General features: G+C 35.3%; 3 protein-coding genes across 4 annotated transcripts in view; 1 reads left to right on the forward strand and 2 right to left on the reverse strand.

Annotated features, from left to right (window-relative positions):
• Positions 1-7337, forward strand: part of LOC133517899 (large ribosomal subunit protein uL10m) — a 147984-nt gene extending 140647 nt beyond the window's left edge. The window contains exons 2-4 of the mRNA XM_061851371.1: positions 5758-5842; positions 5922-6428; positions 7040-7337. Coding sequence (XP_061707355.1) covers positions 5824-5842; positions 5922-6428; positions 7040-7269 — 756 coding nt within the window. The 5' untranslated portion in view covers positions 5758-5823 and the 3' untranslated portion in view covers positions 7270-7337. The remainder of the gene's footprint in view (positions 1-5757; positions 5843-5921; positions 6429-7039) is intronic.
• LOC133517866 (angio-associated migratory cell protein) lies at positions 1922-5194 on the reverse strand. Its single transcript, XM_061851326.1, has 5 exons — positions 4994-5194; positions 4226-4853; positions 3359-3533; positions 2452-2568; positions 1922-2243 (listed from the first exon to the last, which is right to left on the reverse strand). The coding sequence occupies exons 2-5, from the start codon at positions 4847-4849 to the stop codon at positions 1927-1929; spliced, it is 1233 nt and encodes a 410-aa protein (XP_061707310.1). The 5' UTR covers positions 4850-4853; positions 4994-5194; the 3' UTR covers positions 1922-1926.
• A 1337-nt stretch (positions 7338-8674) lies between the features above and the next one.
• LOC133517897 (homeobox protein Mohawk) lies at positions 8675-19361 on the reverse strand. Of its 2 annotated transcripts, XM_061851368.1 has the most exons (5): positions 19344-19361; positions 15994-16134; positions 15272-15519; positions 14920-15079; positions 8675-11361 (listed from the first exon to the last, which is right to left on the reverse strand). In XM_061851368.1, the coding sequence occupies exons 3-5, from the start codon at positions 15382-15384 to the stop codon at positions 10810-10812; spliced, it is 825 nt and encodes a 274-aa protein (XP_061707352.1). In that variant the 5' UTR covers positions 15385-15519; positions 15994-16134; positions 19344-19361; the 3' UTR covers positions 8675-10809. The 2 variants fall into 2 exon arrangements, with proteins under 2 accessions (XP_061707352.1, XP_061707353.1); XM_061851369.1 differs by lacking the exon at positions 19344-19361 and having other exon boundaries at positions 15994-18748.
• Positions 19362-19964: the final 603 nt, after the last annotated feature.

The following is a 19964-nucleotide window of genomic DNA, read 5'->3' on the forward strand; positions in this document are numbered from 1 at the left end:
AGACATGTAAATCATACGGACTAGCAAGCCCTCTACAAAGTTGCTTTCATTGGATTCTGTAATATCAAACTCAAGACATAGTAATACGCGATTAGTACAGAAATCCAGTAGCAATTGTTATTTTTGAATTAGATAAATAGTTACTAACTTTGCAAAAATTAGTACCCAATGAGAAGCGTTATACACAATATGATGAAAACATTTGTGAATTAATGAAAGGCTGATGAAAGGTAACATACAGATTAAATCTAAGTTAATACAAACGGACTTGGGAGCTAGCTTGGGGCGGTATTTGCCAACTTTTGGAGTGTTAATGATATAGAGAAATAACTAAGATAGAGTGCTAACTCCATACATCAGGTTTCTTAACAAAACGCGAGTTATTTTCGTAGTCGACATCTTCAAGTACCGAAATTTATCAGTACTGCTACTTGTCAATAGATGTCGCGACTAACGAAAAGTCTAATGCTCAACAATTTTCTGGATATTAACTATCAACATCTAGCGGACGATTAATAAACTAATTAAATGTGTATCTATCTAGTCTTATTGTCCCCAGGAAAATCTTAACAGCGTTATTCAGGATTTTTAATACACGGAATGGCGCCATTTAACATACAGTTGTATTGAACTTAATCTGAAATTGGTTTAAATTTAACTTGTATATTGCAGACGGAGCGGGGGGTGTAAAAGTAAAGCTTGTATTGCATAATGGGCTACAACTACATGCATGAAAAATGTTTTTCACCTCAGCAGTTCAAACAAGTCTACTTTCGTCACTCCAGGGAGTGAGACAAAGTAGCTTTTTAATTTAGTGAAGGCCATGAATACAATAATATTTCTAGGAGCTTTCGTCATAATGATGATGCTTTTCATTCATGAATGTAAAGAAATGCGGTTAACATTACTTGATGTTGAATTTTTTTAACCTTGAATATTTTCTCACTACTGAGGTGAAAAGTTGTATGTGTCACAAGAGAGTAAAGTTATTTTACATCTCGTGTTTTTGAGTCCCTCGAAACTTGACTCAAAATCAATATTTGCAAGAAAAACCATCTTTCCTCTCTTGTTGCACAAATAACTATTTTGTTCAGTAAACAAATTTAAAAACACGATATTCATCCAAAAATTTAAAATTAGACTAAATTTATACCCATATGTATATAACTTTTAGCAGATTCTTTGTTATAATGACAATAATTGAGAAAGAAAAATGTACAGAATCTATCTATACACTTACTAGCATTTTTTTACGGCGTACGTAAATAACACAAGCTCGCAGTGCCCTTTACTCGGCTCCATAAAATTAAAAAATCATTCATGGGTAATTGTGTGAGATTTTATAATAAACTTCCAAATCATATTACTGAATTATCAAATAATAAATTTAAGAATCATATAAGGCAAAAACTTATTATAATATATAACACACAAGACAACATGAATGATAAAACAACGTGGGATTAATTGTGATTCGAAATGATTATTTATTATATTTGATTAATGATGATGAAATGGATATTCCAATGTATGTTCTTTCTTTGTTGTTTTTATTTTGTTTGACATTTAGAATTTATTCTAAAAAACAATCTAGACTAGTATTTTTTATACAATTGTTTTTTTTGTTTTATTTGACGATATTTTGTGAAATTCTTAGTATTAAATTTGATCTATGAATTTTAGGAAGTTTCTGGGGTACAATAGATAGTAGGTTTAGTAGAAACATTTTAATCTCATGGAAAGTACAAACAATGAAGCCTTCAAAAAAAAAATCATGCCTGAAGCCAATTTTAAGATCCGGATCCTGTTACGTGAATACGCTGAGCGTTATGTTATTCATACGGTTTCCGGGTCAGCCCATGTGGCAAATTCTTTAGGTTTTCATTCGCCGCAATGTGTCCAATATAATTAAAAACAACAATAAAATTAATCCTTATCTTTATTTATTTCATATTTAAATATCCTAGCTGTTCCGTCATCTGACGTAGTCAGTATTACATTTTCATTTTCATTGAAACATAAATCTAGGACTTCTGATCTGTGGCCAGTCAATTGGAGCACCTTTTCACCAGATCTTCCCTGATATACCCGAATGGCTCCGTCAAGACACCCAGTAACAAGATGGTCTTTCACCCATATCATCTTGGTAACTCCTACAATTGATTCATCGTCAGATTTGGTGCATTGATGACGGACCATCTGTCTTGCTGTGTCCCATATACCGACTTCACCATTTAAGGTACCTGTAGAATGTACAAGACGAACCATTAATATTTAATTTAACAAGTTGATACTAAATACTTCCGAATGCAAGAACAAAAATACAATCAACAAAACAAGATAGGAGTGGAAACATCTGAATCCCTGAATTTTAGTAATAGTATTCTTGAGGGATATGCTTATTTGCACCTTTAATAAAAAATGAGGATTGGTACATCCAAAATTACATACCTAATGCAAACAATCCTAATTGTGGATCTTGAGCAAAGGCAACTGTTTCTAAATCATTATCTGCTTGCAGTTGCCCCACAACTTTGCCATTACTTGATGTGACCAGAATAACTTTACCTGTAAAAAAAGATAAGTAAAGTAATAGTGTTAGATAACTCTTAAGAAGCAATGTTTTAACATCTCACATGAACCAAAGGTATAAGCCGACACTAGTAAATTAACGGGTGAGTGGTCAATCCCAGTAAGTCCAGATAGTTTGTCTTTTGAATAAGAACTCTACACATGTCACATAAGGTTCCAATTCCAAAAACCAATTTGCGTGACTTATTGGTTTTGACCGCCCACCCTTCAAAATATTCAAGCCTTCATACAACACACACCGTGTGCCATTTACTATTTTTCAATTTTACCTTTATCTATATAAAATCTGTCAACTTGTTTGCTATTATTAATTCTAAACATAAAATCCGAATTTCCTGGCCACTGTAATAAGCACAAAAGTACAACTAAGACATTATAGAAGCATTTTAAAATGTAGTTTTAACATTTTTAAACTTTTTAAATATTCTTTTAAACATTTTCTAAGGGCTCAAAATGCTTTATCTTTCAATCTATTTTCGTGACTATAATTGTGTTCAGTCATGTCCAATTTTACATTTTACAATTATAAATAGCAGTAGGGTGGCAGTTTTCATAACCAAATCCCTAAATTGTAAAATAATATTATGGTAAGAGGGTTTAGTCTTCTTTATTTACTAGATTCTGGTGTTGCCTTACACTTACTGTTGGTTTTTAATCAAGCACTATTGCATTATCGATAGATGCAATTCGTTCTTATGAACGAAAATATAAATACAAGGTTTTGTGGATATTTATTTTACTGCGATGAAATTATTAGTAATCTTACCATCACTAGATATAGATGCCATAATATTATTCTCTGGATGTGTGTCAATAGCTGTTACCCTCATATCATGGACATTGGCCTGAATTTGATGAAGAACTGCATTTGTCTTAAGATCCCACACCTTCACTGCACCATCATCATAACCAGCAGCTAAGCGGACTCCGTCTTTGAACATCTGGAAGCATAATTAACAGTTGATTATTACTAAATAAATATATTAGATCAAGAACTTCAGGCCTTACCATGAAAATAGAAATTTGGTTATCTGCCTCTGTATTGCATGAAAATGCAAGAGTTATAGAAAGGAAAATGACAAAATTGCCCTGCATCCTAAATTTCTACTGAGTGCAGGCACATTTTAGCTTTCATTTTGTTGGTTGCTGGTTGGCCCCCTCTGCATTGTGATTTATATTTGTGTTATTTAGTAAAAATTATCAATGTTTGTGCATGATGCAGCACATTATTATCATTCAGTATTAACAATATTGTAATCTCTACTTACAACAACCACAAAAAGTAGATAATGCATTCTTTAATTACTGCAGCGTAACACCTTGATGTTATCTACGGGGATTTTCATTTTGACTTGCACATTAAAGTGGAACTTAAATCATGTTTAAGTTACATTCCTGTTAGTTTGAAAAAAAAATCTACCTTGTGAACTTAAATTACATAGCCTGTTTTTTTTTTCTGAAATTCTAGGCTTTTTACGACACTTATTGGGGCACAATAATATGTAAACAACACTAAAATTCAGTGCATAGTTACTCAGATTTAATTTTGAAGGAAAAATATTACCACTACTTTTGAAGTAAAAAAATCTAATCTGAAAAATAAAGAGTACCTATAAAAAAAAATTAAACTCGCCTTAGCACATTCCACTCTAGTGTTATGACCTTGCAAAACTTTAATGTCACCGGAAGGTATTTTAAACACATAAATATCCCCAGACACAGCTCCACAGATAAGAACCCTGGCTGCAAAATGCCACAAGCCAAAAGTCAAGTCTTCTGCTTCAAATTCAAATGCAATAGGCCATGGCTCTTGTTGGTTTTCTTCTAAATTACATTTCCATACTTTAATCAAACCAGACATGTCAGCTGTAGCAAGGTAGGCACCATCAAAACTGAAGCCAACAAAAATAACTGAATCTTTGTGTCCAGTGCATTCAAAGACAACTTTTCCTGTCTGTACAGACCAGACAAAGGCTTTGTCATCCTCTCCTCCCGTCACAGCTAACTTTCCGCTTGGGTGGAGGTCGCAACAGAAGACTGAACCAACATGTTTGTTAAAAACGAGTATGGAGAGATCTTTTGGAGGCTCCATATCTGTATCCTCCTCTTCCTGGTCAGTAACCTCCTCCATGTTGTCGTCTACCAGCTCATCCATCTCGTCCAAGTAGCCTAAGAATACAGCTTCTTCTTCGTCCATGCCGGCGATTTCGTCGCCGCTGATTGACGACGGCGGAGTGTCCTCTTGGTAACCTCTCATTGTTCTGCAATTTAATGTAATGCCTTTTAGTACACGTGCCTCGAATGCATTTGTTTAGAACTAAAAGTGGTGAAAATAATGTTTCTTAATATTGTGAAATATCAAAACACTCATGGAATGACTTCGAAAACTTTCCTTACTAACCTTAATTATTTAACTTATACCAGTGAGTTGTATTCACTATAATTACGCTAAATAAATGATTACTAAGTAACGCAAGTATGGGTAATAACACTAATTCAGTAATTCTCTATTCAAAGAAACTTATTAAGAAATTAGATTGTCCACATGCGAATGTGAATTATCAAAAGTCAAATTTATCACATTTTTTTAACTTTTGGGATACCATTATACAAACTAAAAAGTCCATAAGATTCTGAACTTAATATATTCCAGTCACAATAAGCAAATGTATTAATTAAGAGCTTCAACTTCATGTGGTAAAATTTATATTGTATCTAAAATAGTGCATATTCACTAAAGGTATTATACCTAATGTATCTGTAGCTGGTTTGCAATAAATGATATGATTATAATTATTAAACTTTCCCTGATTTTAGATATATTATTTATAATGGCAATACTGTTTTTTCCTCAACTGTTCAAGCTTTATTTTGAAACGCTTTAGAGAGCATAATAATAATAATGAATCTTTTAATGTGGATACTGGATATGCTGGCCAGTGTGTACTAACATCACAATATTAAAAACTAATAACAAAAATAAATAAATAAATTTGAAACATTTTAGCTTTGATTGATACATCTACCTGTTTTTCATTTTAAAACCACCCATTTCTAACTATTTTTGCTACCTGTTCTACCACTTCGGCAAAATTGTATGTGACAACACTGATGCTGGCTTATGTCCATGTCAGTGTCATTTTCTCATTTTGGTAAATTGTCAATACATTTGGTTTTAGGTTAGGTTGTTGTGAAATGAATATCCTTTAATAATTATACAAAGATCTTAAAATGGCTTCAGTGAACAGAGGTAATAATTAACTGCACTCGCATCTGTGTTACCGTTTACGTTTGATTGATCAGGTCTAATTTGTTTCTCGTGTTTACAGGTCTATTGCAAATTCAAACACCATTCCTGTTGGCACGCCGATTCAGAGGAAAGATTAACATCCAGAAACCTAGAAAGCCCCATTTCGAGAGGCAATTACTGATTGATTTGACAAAGCCTTGGTATGTACCACCAAAGAATTCGATGCCTGATATTGCACTGTGTGATCGGGGGGAGAAGAGAAGAAGTAAGGAGATTGATAATCCCTTCGAACGCATTTTAGCCAGAGAGTGCTTAAATTGGTTCAACACTTCCAAAATGGTTGTATTTCTTCACAAAAATTCTATTCCCATGGAGGACAAAATGCCAATATTTGCTGCATTGAAGAAGAATGACATGCATTTGAGGACATATGGCAAAAAAATTGTGTCCATGGCTACTAAGGGAACACGATATGAAGCTGTCAATCATTTGTTTACTTCTCACCAAGAAATAATATTTGGTCAACCTGCAAGTGTTGCAAAGATGTTTAATATTATGAAGAAAGCTCCACAACTGGTGATCATGGGTATGTTTTTATAATTAATGTTTTAAAGGTTTGATTAATTGATGGGTCATCGCTCATAGGTCATATTATGAATCTAGTGGGTGATATTATAGTTATGATTAGATTATCCATTGTGTAAAGTGCATCACAGACGGAGCAATAATATAATATACCATAAGTAAGGACAGATACCAACAGATATCTTATAGTATGTCTAAGCACCACACACATCAATTCTAAAATATGTATTGCTCTCTGTCTACCACCTACATTCTGAGATAGATAAAATATATTTCATCAAAAAATATATTGTAATATACCGATATTATAAGTGTATCTTAAGATACCTGGCTATAAAATATCGTAAGATACCAAAATATATATAATAGCTTTCTGTGTGGACTCAGTCAAATGGTACGTAAAATATATCGTAAGATGCCTTGCTATAAGATATCTTTTGGTATATTATCGCTCCATATGCATCTGAAAGTCATACTGTCATAGAATTGATTTCTGTTCTAACTAGTTTTCAAATGGACAAACATCAGACAATCCCATTAAGCTAAGCAGATAAAACCTTTTAAGTTTTTAATCTTTCTACAATATTCTTATATCATTCAATCTTCTTACAGCGGGGATCATTCAGGACAGATTAATGTCCAAGAATGAGTTGGTTGAGTTCAGCAAACTACCCAACTTGGATGTAGCTAGAAGTCAACTGTGTTCCATCCTACAAAGTGCAGGATCCAGTCTTGTGGGACAACTGAACCAGTCCCAGCAAATGTTTGTCTCAAACCTCGACCAACATGTGGAACTTCAGAACAAATCAGAACAACCTGCGGAAAGTCAGGAACAATCCTAGAATAATTAATAGAGAAGTAATTGAAATATAAGAGCAGTTTAGATGCATTAAAAGGTAATTTAACTTTACTTTTTATTTTTATATACCTTATTCTTTTACCTATTGCGGGAAAATTTCAGAAATGTAAGAATAATATACACAAATTCTACATAACCTACCCAGTGTCTAAAACAGTGGGTAGGTACTTAAAATGAGTCTTCCTTGTCATATCCTCATAGTGGAGGGATGTGACGACTGTGGACCCTCTTCACCATTGCTCTTCAAGTTGCTCTTAGGTCCAGTGTATGCTAGCTTGTAATGTGGTTTTAACTTAAAATGACTACAACCTATATTAAAATCTAATTATCTCTCTTGCACAGTAACTAGAGAAAGTATTTGGTAGATTGAATTGAAACTGTAAAGTACGAGGGCTGATCCGAAAGTTGTTAGTTGCTCCGACTCTACTCATGCGATAAAAAAATTATTTATACTATTGTGAGGGATATTTCAATGCTACTTATGGCCATAACTTTTTTTAAATTAATGCAAATAGTTTTTTTATTATATATTTTTAACTGAAAGCTGTTTTGTTTGGGGTTACGGTTTGCTTAGAAAAAACGGCAATTTTGGGATCAATTAAATGAATTTCGTATTGAAATATTTGAAAATCGAACTTAAATTTACCCGGGTCTAATTATTATCTTCCTTCTGCTATTTCCAATGTATAAATCTATAAATAATCTTATATGCATATATGTATTTTTTTAAATATCTGAAATTTTTACTTTTAATGAAAGGACTCATTGTTGACACCTATTAAGTCATATTAATATTTACTCAATCAAAACGATTTATACGTAAAAGAACGGCCGAGATTCATCATTAGTAGCACCTAAAAAACTTGTTTTTTTTTTTTTTTACAAAAACTGTCTATAAAATGACAGCACATATGGAGTCTCAATTACTGATTTTCATGACTGATGGTTAGGCTTCGACGCGTCGAATTAAAAATAAAATAAAAACAAAAATAAGCGTTTTCTAAAAATGTATTTACACCACTGTAATAAGCACTGAAAAATCCCTCACAATAGTATAAATAAAATTTTAATCGCATGCGTAGAGCCGGAGCAACTAACAACTTTCGGATTAGCCCTCGTATATCTATAAAGAAATTATAAAGTATGTATGTACCTAATCTGCAATGGGCAAGCATGGGCTCTCAAGTGGAAGTATAAAGGCTGAGAGTGGTGATACTACACCTGATTGTTAATCATCCAGCTCTTAAATAGGCGGGTCCACACAGAGCGAACATACGCGCGAGGAAATTGCCTCGCGCGTATGGTCGCTCTGTGTGGACTCCCGTATTTGCTTCTTGTAATTGATGTGTAATCTTCATATGTTTTGTAGTTAAAGATCAAAGAAAATGCTCAGACACATTAAATTTATTATTTTTATAATAAATGTGGAACTTTAAACGCAATCTTTGGCAGGTGTTAAATTTACATTAAAACTTAATGTCTAATCTAAAAGAGATCAATTAAACAACGAAAATGACCTAATCTACCCATATATGTAAAACATTAAGGCAATAGGCAGTATCACTCAGGCTAAAGTTAAGTTGAGCAAATCTTATTTTAAATGGCACATAAATTTAGATATAAGTAGTCATGAATTTTTTTATCGGCTATTGGTGAAAATTTACTAGATATCTATTATCTAGTAAATTTTCACCAATAGCCGGGTCCACAGAGCAAGCATACGCGCGTGGCAAATCCTGCTGCCTCGCGCGTATGCTCGCTCTGTGTGGACCCGGCTTATACTGATAAATATTTCCAAATAGTTATTTTGTGAACTCAACAGTAATTACTTACATATATCACACATCTTTGATAAAATCGTAACATTCTTATAGGTAATAAAAGCCTAGACTAAAGATATTTGAATACAGCAGTCACCGACGTACTTAGACACACAAACCAATTGCGATCACATTAGCAGGTTATAAATTAAAGTACAATCAAGTCAAGAAGGGTAAAGTTTCTTAGATCGAAATTCTGTAGGTATCTATAATTTTCGTCGTGTACAGTTGCGGAGTTGAACTGTTGAGCCTTTTAAGGTTTATTTTACATTGGACATTACAAGTGCAAGTATTGAACAACAGAATTAGCTTAGACACTATATACACTTCAAAAGTAAAGTCTATGATTGAAGCTAAATTATTCGTTTTAATAAAACTGAGTGAAATTTTATGGAATCTTTGCCCTTTCTTAAGGAATATCCTTCTTTTTTCTAATACAAAACCTACCCTGAGTTAGGAAAGGACTTTAAATTGCGTGTTATGCTATAGGCATAGTAACAAATTAGGTAAACAAGTTAAAATGTTCTATTATTAATTAAAATAATAATAAAGAATATAACTGCCCCATTGCTGGACAAATCAGCCACCCGAACAAGCCGGATTTCGACCTAGCTTCTCCACCACTAACCAAGACCATCTCCAAACTCTTAATCAAATAATAGAAAAGTCCCATATCTTCTCCGAAATTGTTCACTCACACACAAATTGAATGAATAGAGCGAAAACTCAGTTGATGACCAATAAGCTAAACATAGTAGATGGGCAGGATATACAATATGTCGACGAGTACGTTTTACTTGGGTCAGATAGCATCCTTCGAGAACAGGCAAACTATCGAAATCGGTAGACGTATTGGGAACGCCTGGAAGAGCTTCTGGTCCATGAAAGTTCTAATGAAGGGCGACCTTCTCTTGTACATACTGCCCATCCTAACCTACGGAGCAAAAACTTGGTTATCAACCGAGGCTTTAAAATTGAAACTCAAGGTTCGCTAGCGAGCGATATAGAACTAATCGAATCAGAAACAAGTACGCTCCAGAACTAGAGTTATAGATGTAGGTGTCAAAACCGCTAAGCTTAAGTGAGACTGGGCTGGACATGTCTGCCACCTGCTCCCGGAAATGTGAGCCAAAATGGTTACTGATTGTTTACAATCAGACCGAAAAGGAGATGGCGGGTCGACTTGGACGCATTCTAACCCCAAATGGTGGAGAAATACCGATGGCAGGGTCGAGGGCAGAAAACGAGGGGAAGCCTTTGCCCAGCAGTAAGACACCAAAGTAGGCGAATTAAAAAACATTGCGTCAAATAGTCTCGTTGGAAATCCTTACGGCAATGAGGCCTGGAGCCGCAACCGAACGCTGTGCCGCCACGCCGTCTCCGCGTTCAGTTGCGGCGCCAGTGTCATAACCGCCTTAAATATAATTTATTAGTACTAAAATAGTAATTGACTGGAGAAATAGGTATCTATTATACGTAAGTTTTTTGAAGCGGTAAAGGTTGCAAATACCTAAGTTTAATTTAAAATACGCTTCTCCCCAAATCGTTCTTGTCAAAGTCCTATAATTTGTTTCTGAAAGAGCTCATGGGAAAGGTGTCGTATTATGTCAGCACAGGACACTTAATCAATCAAGTAGCACATATCAATGCATTGTGCGGAGTGAAGAAAATCACATAAATGAGTTGTGGTAAGTGCGAACACTCTACGGGGCAGTGAGGCGCGTGGTGGCGCTGGCGAGGGCAGTGAGGGCCACCGCCGCCTCCACCTCGTCCCGGTCGTGCCTCGCGGTGTTAACGACCCGCTGAGGGCGCGCCTCTACCCGCCGCCGCTTCCCGTCCGCCCACCATGAGTAGTTCATCTCACTCGGCTGAAACCTCGCTGCGCTCTCCAACCACTTGCTAAGGAGTAACGGACTCGTGATTTTCTTCGACTCCCCGAGACATTCTTGCTGCTCGCTATAGGTATTGTTATTGAAAAATTCGCATTTCTCTTTAGAATTTGTGGAGGAGTCAGAGTCCTCTTGGTAGTGTGGTTCCGGGCTGTCGTGTTCAGTCTCGAAGTCTATCGACTCGTAGTTGGAGCTGGTGGGCTCTGGCTCGCTCCAGATGCTGTCGTCGGAGCTGATGCTGAACTGCTCCACGTTGCCCTGAGCGCGGTCGTTGTATGTGCGGATGAGATGGCCCCATGTCTGTTGGTTTCGATCTGCATTGACGTTTTTCAATTTGCGCCGCCAGTTAGCGAACCAGTTGCATATCTGCGGAAATTTCAAAAAGGGAAAGTTTTAGAAAACTGAAAACATTTTATCAGAATCGAGAATAAAACTTATTGCACTATATTTTAATAAAAAGGAGGGGTGTTTTATGTTTGACGCCAATGTCTGTCTGTCTGTGTCTGTCCGTGGCATTGTAGCTCTCCGACGGCTGGATCGATTTTGATGCGGTTTTTTTACGTGTAAGCGAGTTTCCTTGTGGTGGTTCTTACCTACGTTTGATTGATAGAAATGGATCCAGCACTTTAAAGAGTATCAGTGCTTTTCCAAAGTGATTACATTACAGATATTTTTGACATGAAAAGGGCATAACTAATTAAATAAAGCATAGAGGCTTTTTTAAATTTGTAATTCAATCATTTGTTTCGCGCCTGATCTTCAGCTTTACACGGCTCTACCTTTTTTGTGTAATTTACTGAATTTGTTAGTGTATAACGTTAGATAGGATCGTAATGATTAACTATTTAATGACGAATAGGATCAGTGATCACCTAGCTATAGTAAATTATATTCTGTGTTTTACGATCAGTGCAGTCTGCTCATGACAACAAATATGCTCACAACCTTATAATTTTTGTCTGAGATCTAAGCTTCGACGAATGGCAATGAGCATCTAATTCGAAGTTTAACAAGGCACATATACTACTAAACCATCACATAGTATGACACGACACACAACAAATAAAGAGCTATATACATTATAAGCAGTGGCTCTGTGAGCTAGACCTCGCGGTAAGCTCAGAAAATGTGAAAGTGGAAAATACTGAAATCGATGAATCGTTATCACAGTGAACTTACAATAGTTTTAAGCGCCTATTGGTGCTTAAGTCCTTTATAATAATAATAACGAAGGCATTTTCAGGGCCCAGTCACCGCCTGCCTCGATAACTAGTGAAAACATTGTTATGGCAGGACGTTGTTGTGTCCGGACGTCTTTGCAATAACCCAGTCTCATTGTCTTCCCAAACTTCAATCCATAGACCGTTATACTGTTCACTTTTACTACAATAGTCCCAATACCTGCTGCGACCGGTTCATGGGTGTCTATTGTTGCGTCTATGAACGGGTTCCAGCAGGCGTTCTACATGACATTAAAGCTCTCCAAGGGGCCTCGACGTGTTGGATCTATATCCCCACGCAAGCCTATCAAAAGACCGGGATTTATAGGCCCGTGAAATCCAAGGAGATATAATAATAAAACATTTTATTTCCGACAGAGCTCATACAATTTTGTTAGTTAATCTTAAAAACTAGCATATGGATGGCTTTTATGCCATTGTCAACTTCCGTGTTTTGAAAATTTTCCTAAAACTAGATCGACACAAAAAAACTATTAAATCATAAAATCTGGTCACAAAATTTCACGAGAATCGGTTAAGAATTGCGACCTGTAGAGGAGAACATCCGGACATACAAAACAAAATGCCCGAGTTAAGTTAAGAGGCAACAGGAGTGGTCATTTCTTCATACAAACGTACTCGACTCTTTCCTCTGTGGTTTTTAAAGCTAGAGTCTCAAAAACCTCAAGTTTTAAAACATCCTAATATACTTTATAATGTACTTATTGAAACAAAAAATAAGTAAGATATACATTAAAGGGTCTAGCAGGCTAAGCGAACAAGAAGTGCCCCCAACGACGGATTTTGTCGATATTTCTGGTAGTGTACTGTTAGGTCCTAAGGACCCTCCATGCTTAACATCAGACCTCGATTCTCTTTTGTTTGCGAGTTATTCAGGATAACGTAAAATAATTAGGGTATCATTGAAAGTGTCATATTTTATAAACGATTCAAGTTACGTGAACCAAACAAAAATATATTTGATAACAATAAAAAAAACTACAAAATGCATATTTTTTACCAGCATCCTGTCCTTAAAATTCATTGCAAAAAATAAAAATATTTTTTTCCTTCCAATTTTTTTTTTACTTTTCGCGGAGGTACACCTCCAAAAAAAATATGCATTAGTAGCCACTAATTTCCACTACATACACATATAAAAATATTTGCACAAATGTTCGTGCTTCATGTCAAAAAAAAACGATTCTCCAATAAGTAGTCACTGGCATTATATGTACAGATAGAAGTACATCAACGATGACGTGTCAGCTTTGATAACATCTGACACATAATATTATCTGCATTTGTTTTTTGCATTTTGTAGTGGAAAATGGAAAACATTAAATGCAAGTCTTGTAAAAAAAGATTAAAAAATATCCGTGGGAAACAAAAATGCATAGAAACAGAGCAAGAGGCTGATTTATATAGCAAATGCAGTAATATGTTAATTTGCATAAATGATTTATTGTGTGGTAAGTGTTGACTTTTAATGTATAAACATAAAGCAGTCCAAATTAGTCCAAATTATATGGAGATCACACCTGTGACCCTACCCATTGAGTTTGAAAAATACTATAAATAAAAACTTGCGAAAACATATATAAATATTGGAAAAAATTACATATTGCCCTTTTTGATTGCCGTATAAAATGTTGAACTGGCAACTGTCGTAACCAGAATTTGAGTTATTTCTATGTTTATGTTTACTTTTCAAATGTTCTATTATCATTTTTACTTTTGTTTTCTAATTGTCAATGAGTATGAAAATCCATCACATGAAAAATTTAAGCTTGTTACCATACTTTTGGCCTGGGGTGTGTACCCTTTGTAATAATTAACGCGGACTTAAGAGGAAAGCGGACGGCCGCTTCTCCATACAAACGTAGTCCCCATTTTCCTCACTGGCTATTGACATTATGGAAAATATTTTTACATGATTTGATGTATATTAACCACAGCTATGCCCTTACGTTTGACTTTTTTAGTATTTCTGATTATTGTTAAAATTAGGAGCAAAAAACAGATTTCATACAAATTTTTAAATGCTCCTAACTCTTATAATCGTTAAAATAAAATTCAAACGTGCGTAGATGTGGTTGAATTACAACAAATTGAGTATATTTTCAATAATGTTAATATATAGAGAGGAAAATCAGGACTACGTTTGTATGAAAAGGCGATTTCACGCGGGTCCTCCACTCTCGTCTTAATGATTCAAAATAATTAAATTCAGCTGTCTGAAATTTTCTGTACCTAAGTAGGTAGTCTTACACGTGGTATTATAACTAAATAAGTGTTCAATAAGCGTAGGTACTTGAAAATATACCTACTTATACTGTTGTAATTTAATGAATATTCTATTGAACTCATTCTAACCCGTAAGCTTGTCACTTTTATTGTGATTCTTGAAAAACAATGTGCGCTGCCACGCAAAGTACCCGTGTTAAAGTTTTGCAAAGAAATAAGAAGATTTATTGTTGGCTAACTAAAAACTGGAAATAATACAAATCTTGCGGTTAACAAAGCAGTGACAAAAATAGTGCCTATTTAGGTATGTACAAATAGCAATTCTTGGCACGCTTCCAATTAGGTTGGTGGCAGGCACAAACATGATACATTACATGAAGTTTTTTAGCAGCTCGTATTTAAATGAGACTTGATAATCACTTAGTTATGTAACAAATAAACATGTAGGTACGGGTACCTGAATGTAGGTAAGGCCTGTTTCATCCGCGAGGTATTTCTTTTCCTCTCGATTAGGATAGGGATTGTCTCTTCGACGCACTAGCCAATCCTTTAAATACCGCTTTATTTCTGGCGTGAATAACCTTTTCTGAGGACGCTGGCCTGCGACTAGACTCCTTCTGTAATTGTATGAGTACCAAGTAAAGTTTATGTTTGACATTAGTTTACGTGCTGTGAAAACATGAGGAATAACAAAACACTCGCGATTCGTAGAGGCTTTTGCATAAAAGATGCTCGTTCTGTTAGTGCGTGACGCACAAAGAAACTTATCCCTCCAGGCTGAAAGTATTGAGTCATGTCAGCGCACTCACCGTGTGTATCGTCTGTTTCTCACGGGCCTCAAGGACTTGGCGCTGTCCTCTTTGGCCGGGGATCCCTCCATTGTTTCGCCTTTTGCTTCACTCAGGTTTTGAATTAGAGTCATTTGAATATTTAGGTACGATTAAGTTTGGTGTAAGTGCACAGTCACTAGACACGGGCGAGCACGTGCGTAGGGCGCCGCAGCTTGAGACACGACTCGTGTCTTGCCGCGCTGCCGCTGCGGGGGATGCTTGGTGATCTATTAAAAAAATAAGGACATGATGACACAAATAGATTGTCTTTCGAACACGGCTACACACTGTCTAATCATTCGGAATCGTCGGATAGTGCACTACGGTCCGTCAATGCGTTGATGTAACGCAAACATGACGGTCACATTCCATAGTTCACTTTTAGATGTTATTAGCTCCAATTATTTTACTGACATGGAAATCGGCAATTTGGCGACGAGTACGGTAAACAGATTTATCGAGCTTTGGTTAAACACGCCAGTTAATAGTTTTATATTCAGCAATCGCAAATAAGAATAAAAAACATAACTAGGTATTACGTGTGCTGGGTCATTGTTCTTGTTATTAAATGAGCGGTAAAAATCAGTGTAGGTATATTAAACTAGAGGTGATACGTGTTTAAGTCGGCGGATCGTTGTATTTTGATGGTGTTTTTCAGTGGTGATGTTTTTCTAATATGTGGGATAAAAAAATTGACGTACCTGTCCGCGGGAAAGCTCGGTGCGTGTGTGAAAATGGCGTCGGAAAGGCGCGGGCGACAGCAGCGCCGCGCGGGTGCGCGCGCGCCGCCGCTGCAAATCGCGTTATTTCAGGATGTCTCCCGCGAAGTCTTCAAAACACCTCTGCGACAGATAAAATTGTAAAAATTTTATCAACTATTTATACATTGTTTACATCCTTGACATTGTGCTGATTATTACTTTTTTCCAGGCCAGTTGACTTCACAGATGTGGAGGTAGGTGAGTCACGAAGTACTTTTGAAAACTCGATGCCGTGATAATCTGCGTGTTATAACTAATTTTATGTTAAATGTTTGTAAATAGTGACCTCCGAATACCTCCATTCGTGACGTTCTTATTTAGTGTAAGTTAAGTACCTATAATTAAAAACATAGATAATAGTGGTAGTAACGAAGTAGGCAAGTAGGTAGTTAATTACTAATTTACTCATAAATTATTCAGCAGAGAATGTCTCTATAAACTGAATCGGCAAATAATTTGTCGTAAATTGACAAGATTAAAGATGTTAGAATGAAATCACATCAAGGCCTGCTTTATGGGTTTTTTTAAACACAGTTTTGCCTGTAGTTATGTTTGATTTGTGTAGGGTTTCGCACTCAACTAGGAACTCTCATACTTTCTTTATGTCCACCTGCCTGTCTTAAGGGGGCAGTCCGCCGGACGGTATCGGTCTGCCAGTTGTTCGGAGCTGTCAACTTTTTGTTCTAACTGACAGGCCGATACCGTCCGGCGGACTACTAATCAGTGGGCCCCTTTACCGTCTGTCCATTCGCGACTGAGCTCAGTGATCATTATAATATTTTTCACATAGCTTAGGTTCGGTGACAGCTGTAATTTCAATACAATTTCTAACCTTAATATGCCAAATTGTATTGAGATGACAGCTGTCACCGAACCCAAACTATGTGAAAAATATTATAAGTAGGTACCTAGGTACTAGGAAGCTGGAATAGGTATAAACATAATTATATAATTAAGATGTACCTTTACCTAAACCATACCTTTTGCATCTAGGTTTGCCGTCGTCCGGTGGCCATATGGTCGCTTTATCACGAGAGGGAAGTAAGTATAGCACGTGACTGTCCATACAAAAAGAGAAAACGTTTTTCCACTTCTAAATATTTTCCATTCTCCATGATTTTTTAGTATCTTATTGACACAATAAAAAACTAGGTTTAGGCAAAAAAATATATATAAAATATTTTTATAAAAAAGCTAAACCGTTCGACATCAAAATCAAAGTGATATGTTAAGATGTAGTTAGTGGAAAAGTTTTCTCCCGAAATGGAATTTCATCGAAAAATTACCGTTATTTCGTTGGATTTAATAATTTTTAAGAAAAAAAACCGACTTCAATGAGAGAGACCGGTGAATGAACGATTATTGTTGATTTTGGCTTTCATACAATGAAATTTAAAAGACAGCGTTATGGTTGACTGGTAAGATACCCGCAATAGGGTATTCGACTGTATTCAAAATAAATTATGCAAATATGCCATGCATGAAATAAAGCACCAGATAATTATTAAAAAAACGAAATAGGATAGAAATATAAAAATGTGCCTTGAAAACCTAACTGCTTGACAAACATGCAAAGAGAACAAATTGCCAAACGTGAACTATGCATCGTTGAAGAGTTCCGTTCTGTTCATCATCAGCAGTTCCACTTCATAAAATGTCACTTCTACAATTGTAAATACTTGATTTGTTAAAGAAAATACAAAAATCAATATATATATGCCTTTCACATTAATTCCTCATGGATCCCAACATCAGGGCTACAACCGTGAAAATCGAAGTTCGTCAATTGCGGGCATTTTTCTCTGTCACTCTAATTACGTCTTAGTGAGAGTAAAAGAGAAAGATCCCCGCAATTTGCGGAATTCGGTTTTCGCGGTAGGCCCCCAAAACTGGGTTTTGGCAAAAACGGGACCAATCTGTAATATATCTGTCTGTAGATAAAAAAAAAATCAAAATAACAAATATTAAAAAAAAACATACACCGAATTGAGAACCTCCTCCTTTTGAAATCTTGAAGTCAGTTAATAAGCTATTCTTTTCGCTTAAAAAGGTAAATATTAAACCGCCAATTAGACGCCGTTAACAAAAAGGTGAGAAACACTGCAAAATGGTTTGAAATGAAATAATAAGTTTCCTGGTATCTGAGGCAATAACTATTATTTTCACAATAGGTTTGCAGTGGAAATATAAATGCATAAGGTAATGTCATTAATACACATAAGGTTCACATTTATAAGTGTCAAATATTGGTTCTTACGTTGCGCCGACTATATTCTTGTTTTCATAAATCGGATCTGAATTGATATCATTTATGTACTTACGTATTTTTGTAGGAGGGATACAATTTTCCGTAGCCAAAATGGCAAAAACGTAATTCTTATAGTTTCGTCATGCCCGTCTGTCTGTCGATCCGTCCGTCCGTCTGTCTGCCCGTATGTCACAGCCAGTTTACTCGGAACGTATAGTAAGTTAATATATTTGTATGAAATTTTGAACATATATATATTTTGTGAGCCGCTACTTAATTTAGAAATAAAAAAAATTTTTTGTGTCACTCCATCAGACCATACATACTGATACTATATAACTGAAAGAGAAAATAAAAATACAAGTATATTTTTAGTAAAAAGTAAAAATCAATGTGTGGTCGATAGGTCTATAAAAAAAATAAATAAATACATATATATTTTTAAATTAAATTATCATTTATTTCGACCATCTCATCAACAACAAACAACAAATACAACAACATATTACAAAATAAATTAGTTAATTAATAAAACTGTATAAAATATAATAAATTAATAGATTAAATTAAAATTACATACAACAAATTACCAAAATGACATGTCAATGTTAGTACCTAATACTATCTTACATGTAATACAACTTTTAAAGTTTTCTAAAAAGTTTTTTGACTGACATATGAAAATAATCGCTTCATCTGTGTCTCTTTTGACATCTGACAGGTCAAATCCATAACGGTTTTAGAATAAGAAATTAAAATCAGAATCGGTATCTTAGTCCCATAGTAAACTCCATACGACGATGATATAATAAAATCCTGTATGGAAATTGATAAGCAGGCTGCCAACCGCATTTTTTTTCACTCGACTCGATACATAATCATATGTAGGTAAATGTCAATACATTCAGCTCTATCATTTAATTAAATAATGTGGCCCTATATGATAAAAGATAGTCAAATGTAACAGGAATACCGAATCGAATATGGAAATACAAAGTGACCTCTTTTTGTTGATCTTAAGTATAGCTTTTTTTATACTGACAGGAATTTCGAAAGTAGACTTGGAGCACGATGATTTTTTCCTGTAGAATTTAAAATTCAGTTTACTCCAAAGTCTAAATGGAGTACATATTCCCACATTTAAAATTAAAATAAAACTCGTAAGTAATAAATAATGTAGAGTTCTAGTGGTTAGCTCTTCCAATTATTTAATGAAGATGTAAATCGCGCAGGTACTTAATGTAACGTCTCTATTCTGTTAGAACAAACAAAAAAATAAAATAAAAATCTCGACCAGGAATACATGAAAATTGGGAATCAAAGTAATTCAGTTAAGCGTGGAGACATTTAAAAGTGTGATTTATACGAAGTTGAGTACTCACTTTATTTAATAGGTATTTACTTTATTTATACGCTGAAATAACGAAAACGATTCAGAAAATGACATTTTTTTCCAGTATCTCTAATTAAAAGCAAGATCTACCATTTTTTCCTTTCAAATATTGCCGGCGCCCATTCATTCGGCATCATGGCCCACCCGAATTTCGCCGTCTTTATCGCAAGCCCGCGTCCCCCAATATTTCATCTCTATCAGGCGGCGTGCGTACTCGGCAGCACTCGGCGATCCACAAGTCCCCCTGTCAGTGTCAGTCCCTCGAACACA

Source organism: Cydia pomonella, chromosome 5 (assembly GCF_033807575.1).
Source record: "Cydia pomonella isolate Wapato2018A chromosome 5, ilCydPomo1, whole genome shotgun sequence".
NCBI lineage: Eukaryota > Metazoa > Arthropoda > Insecta > Lepidoptera > Tortricidae > Cydia > Cydia pomonella.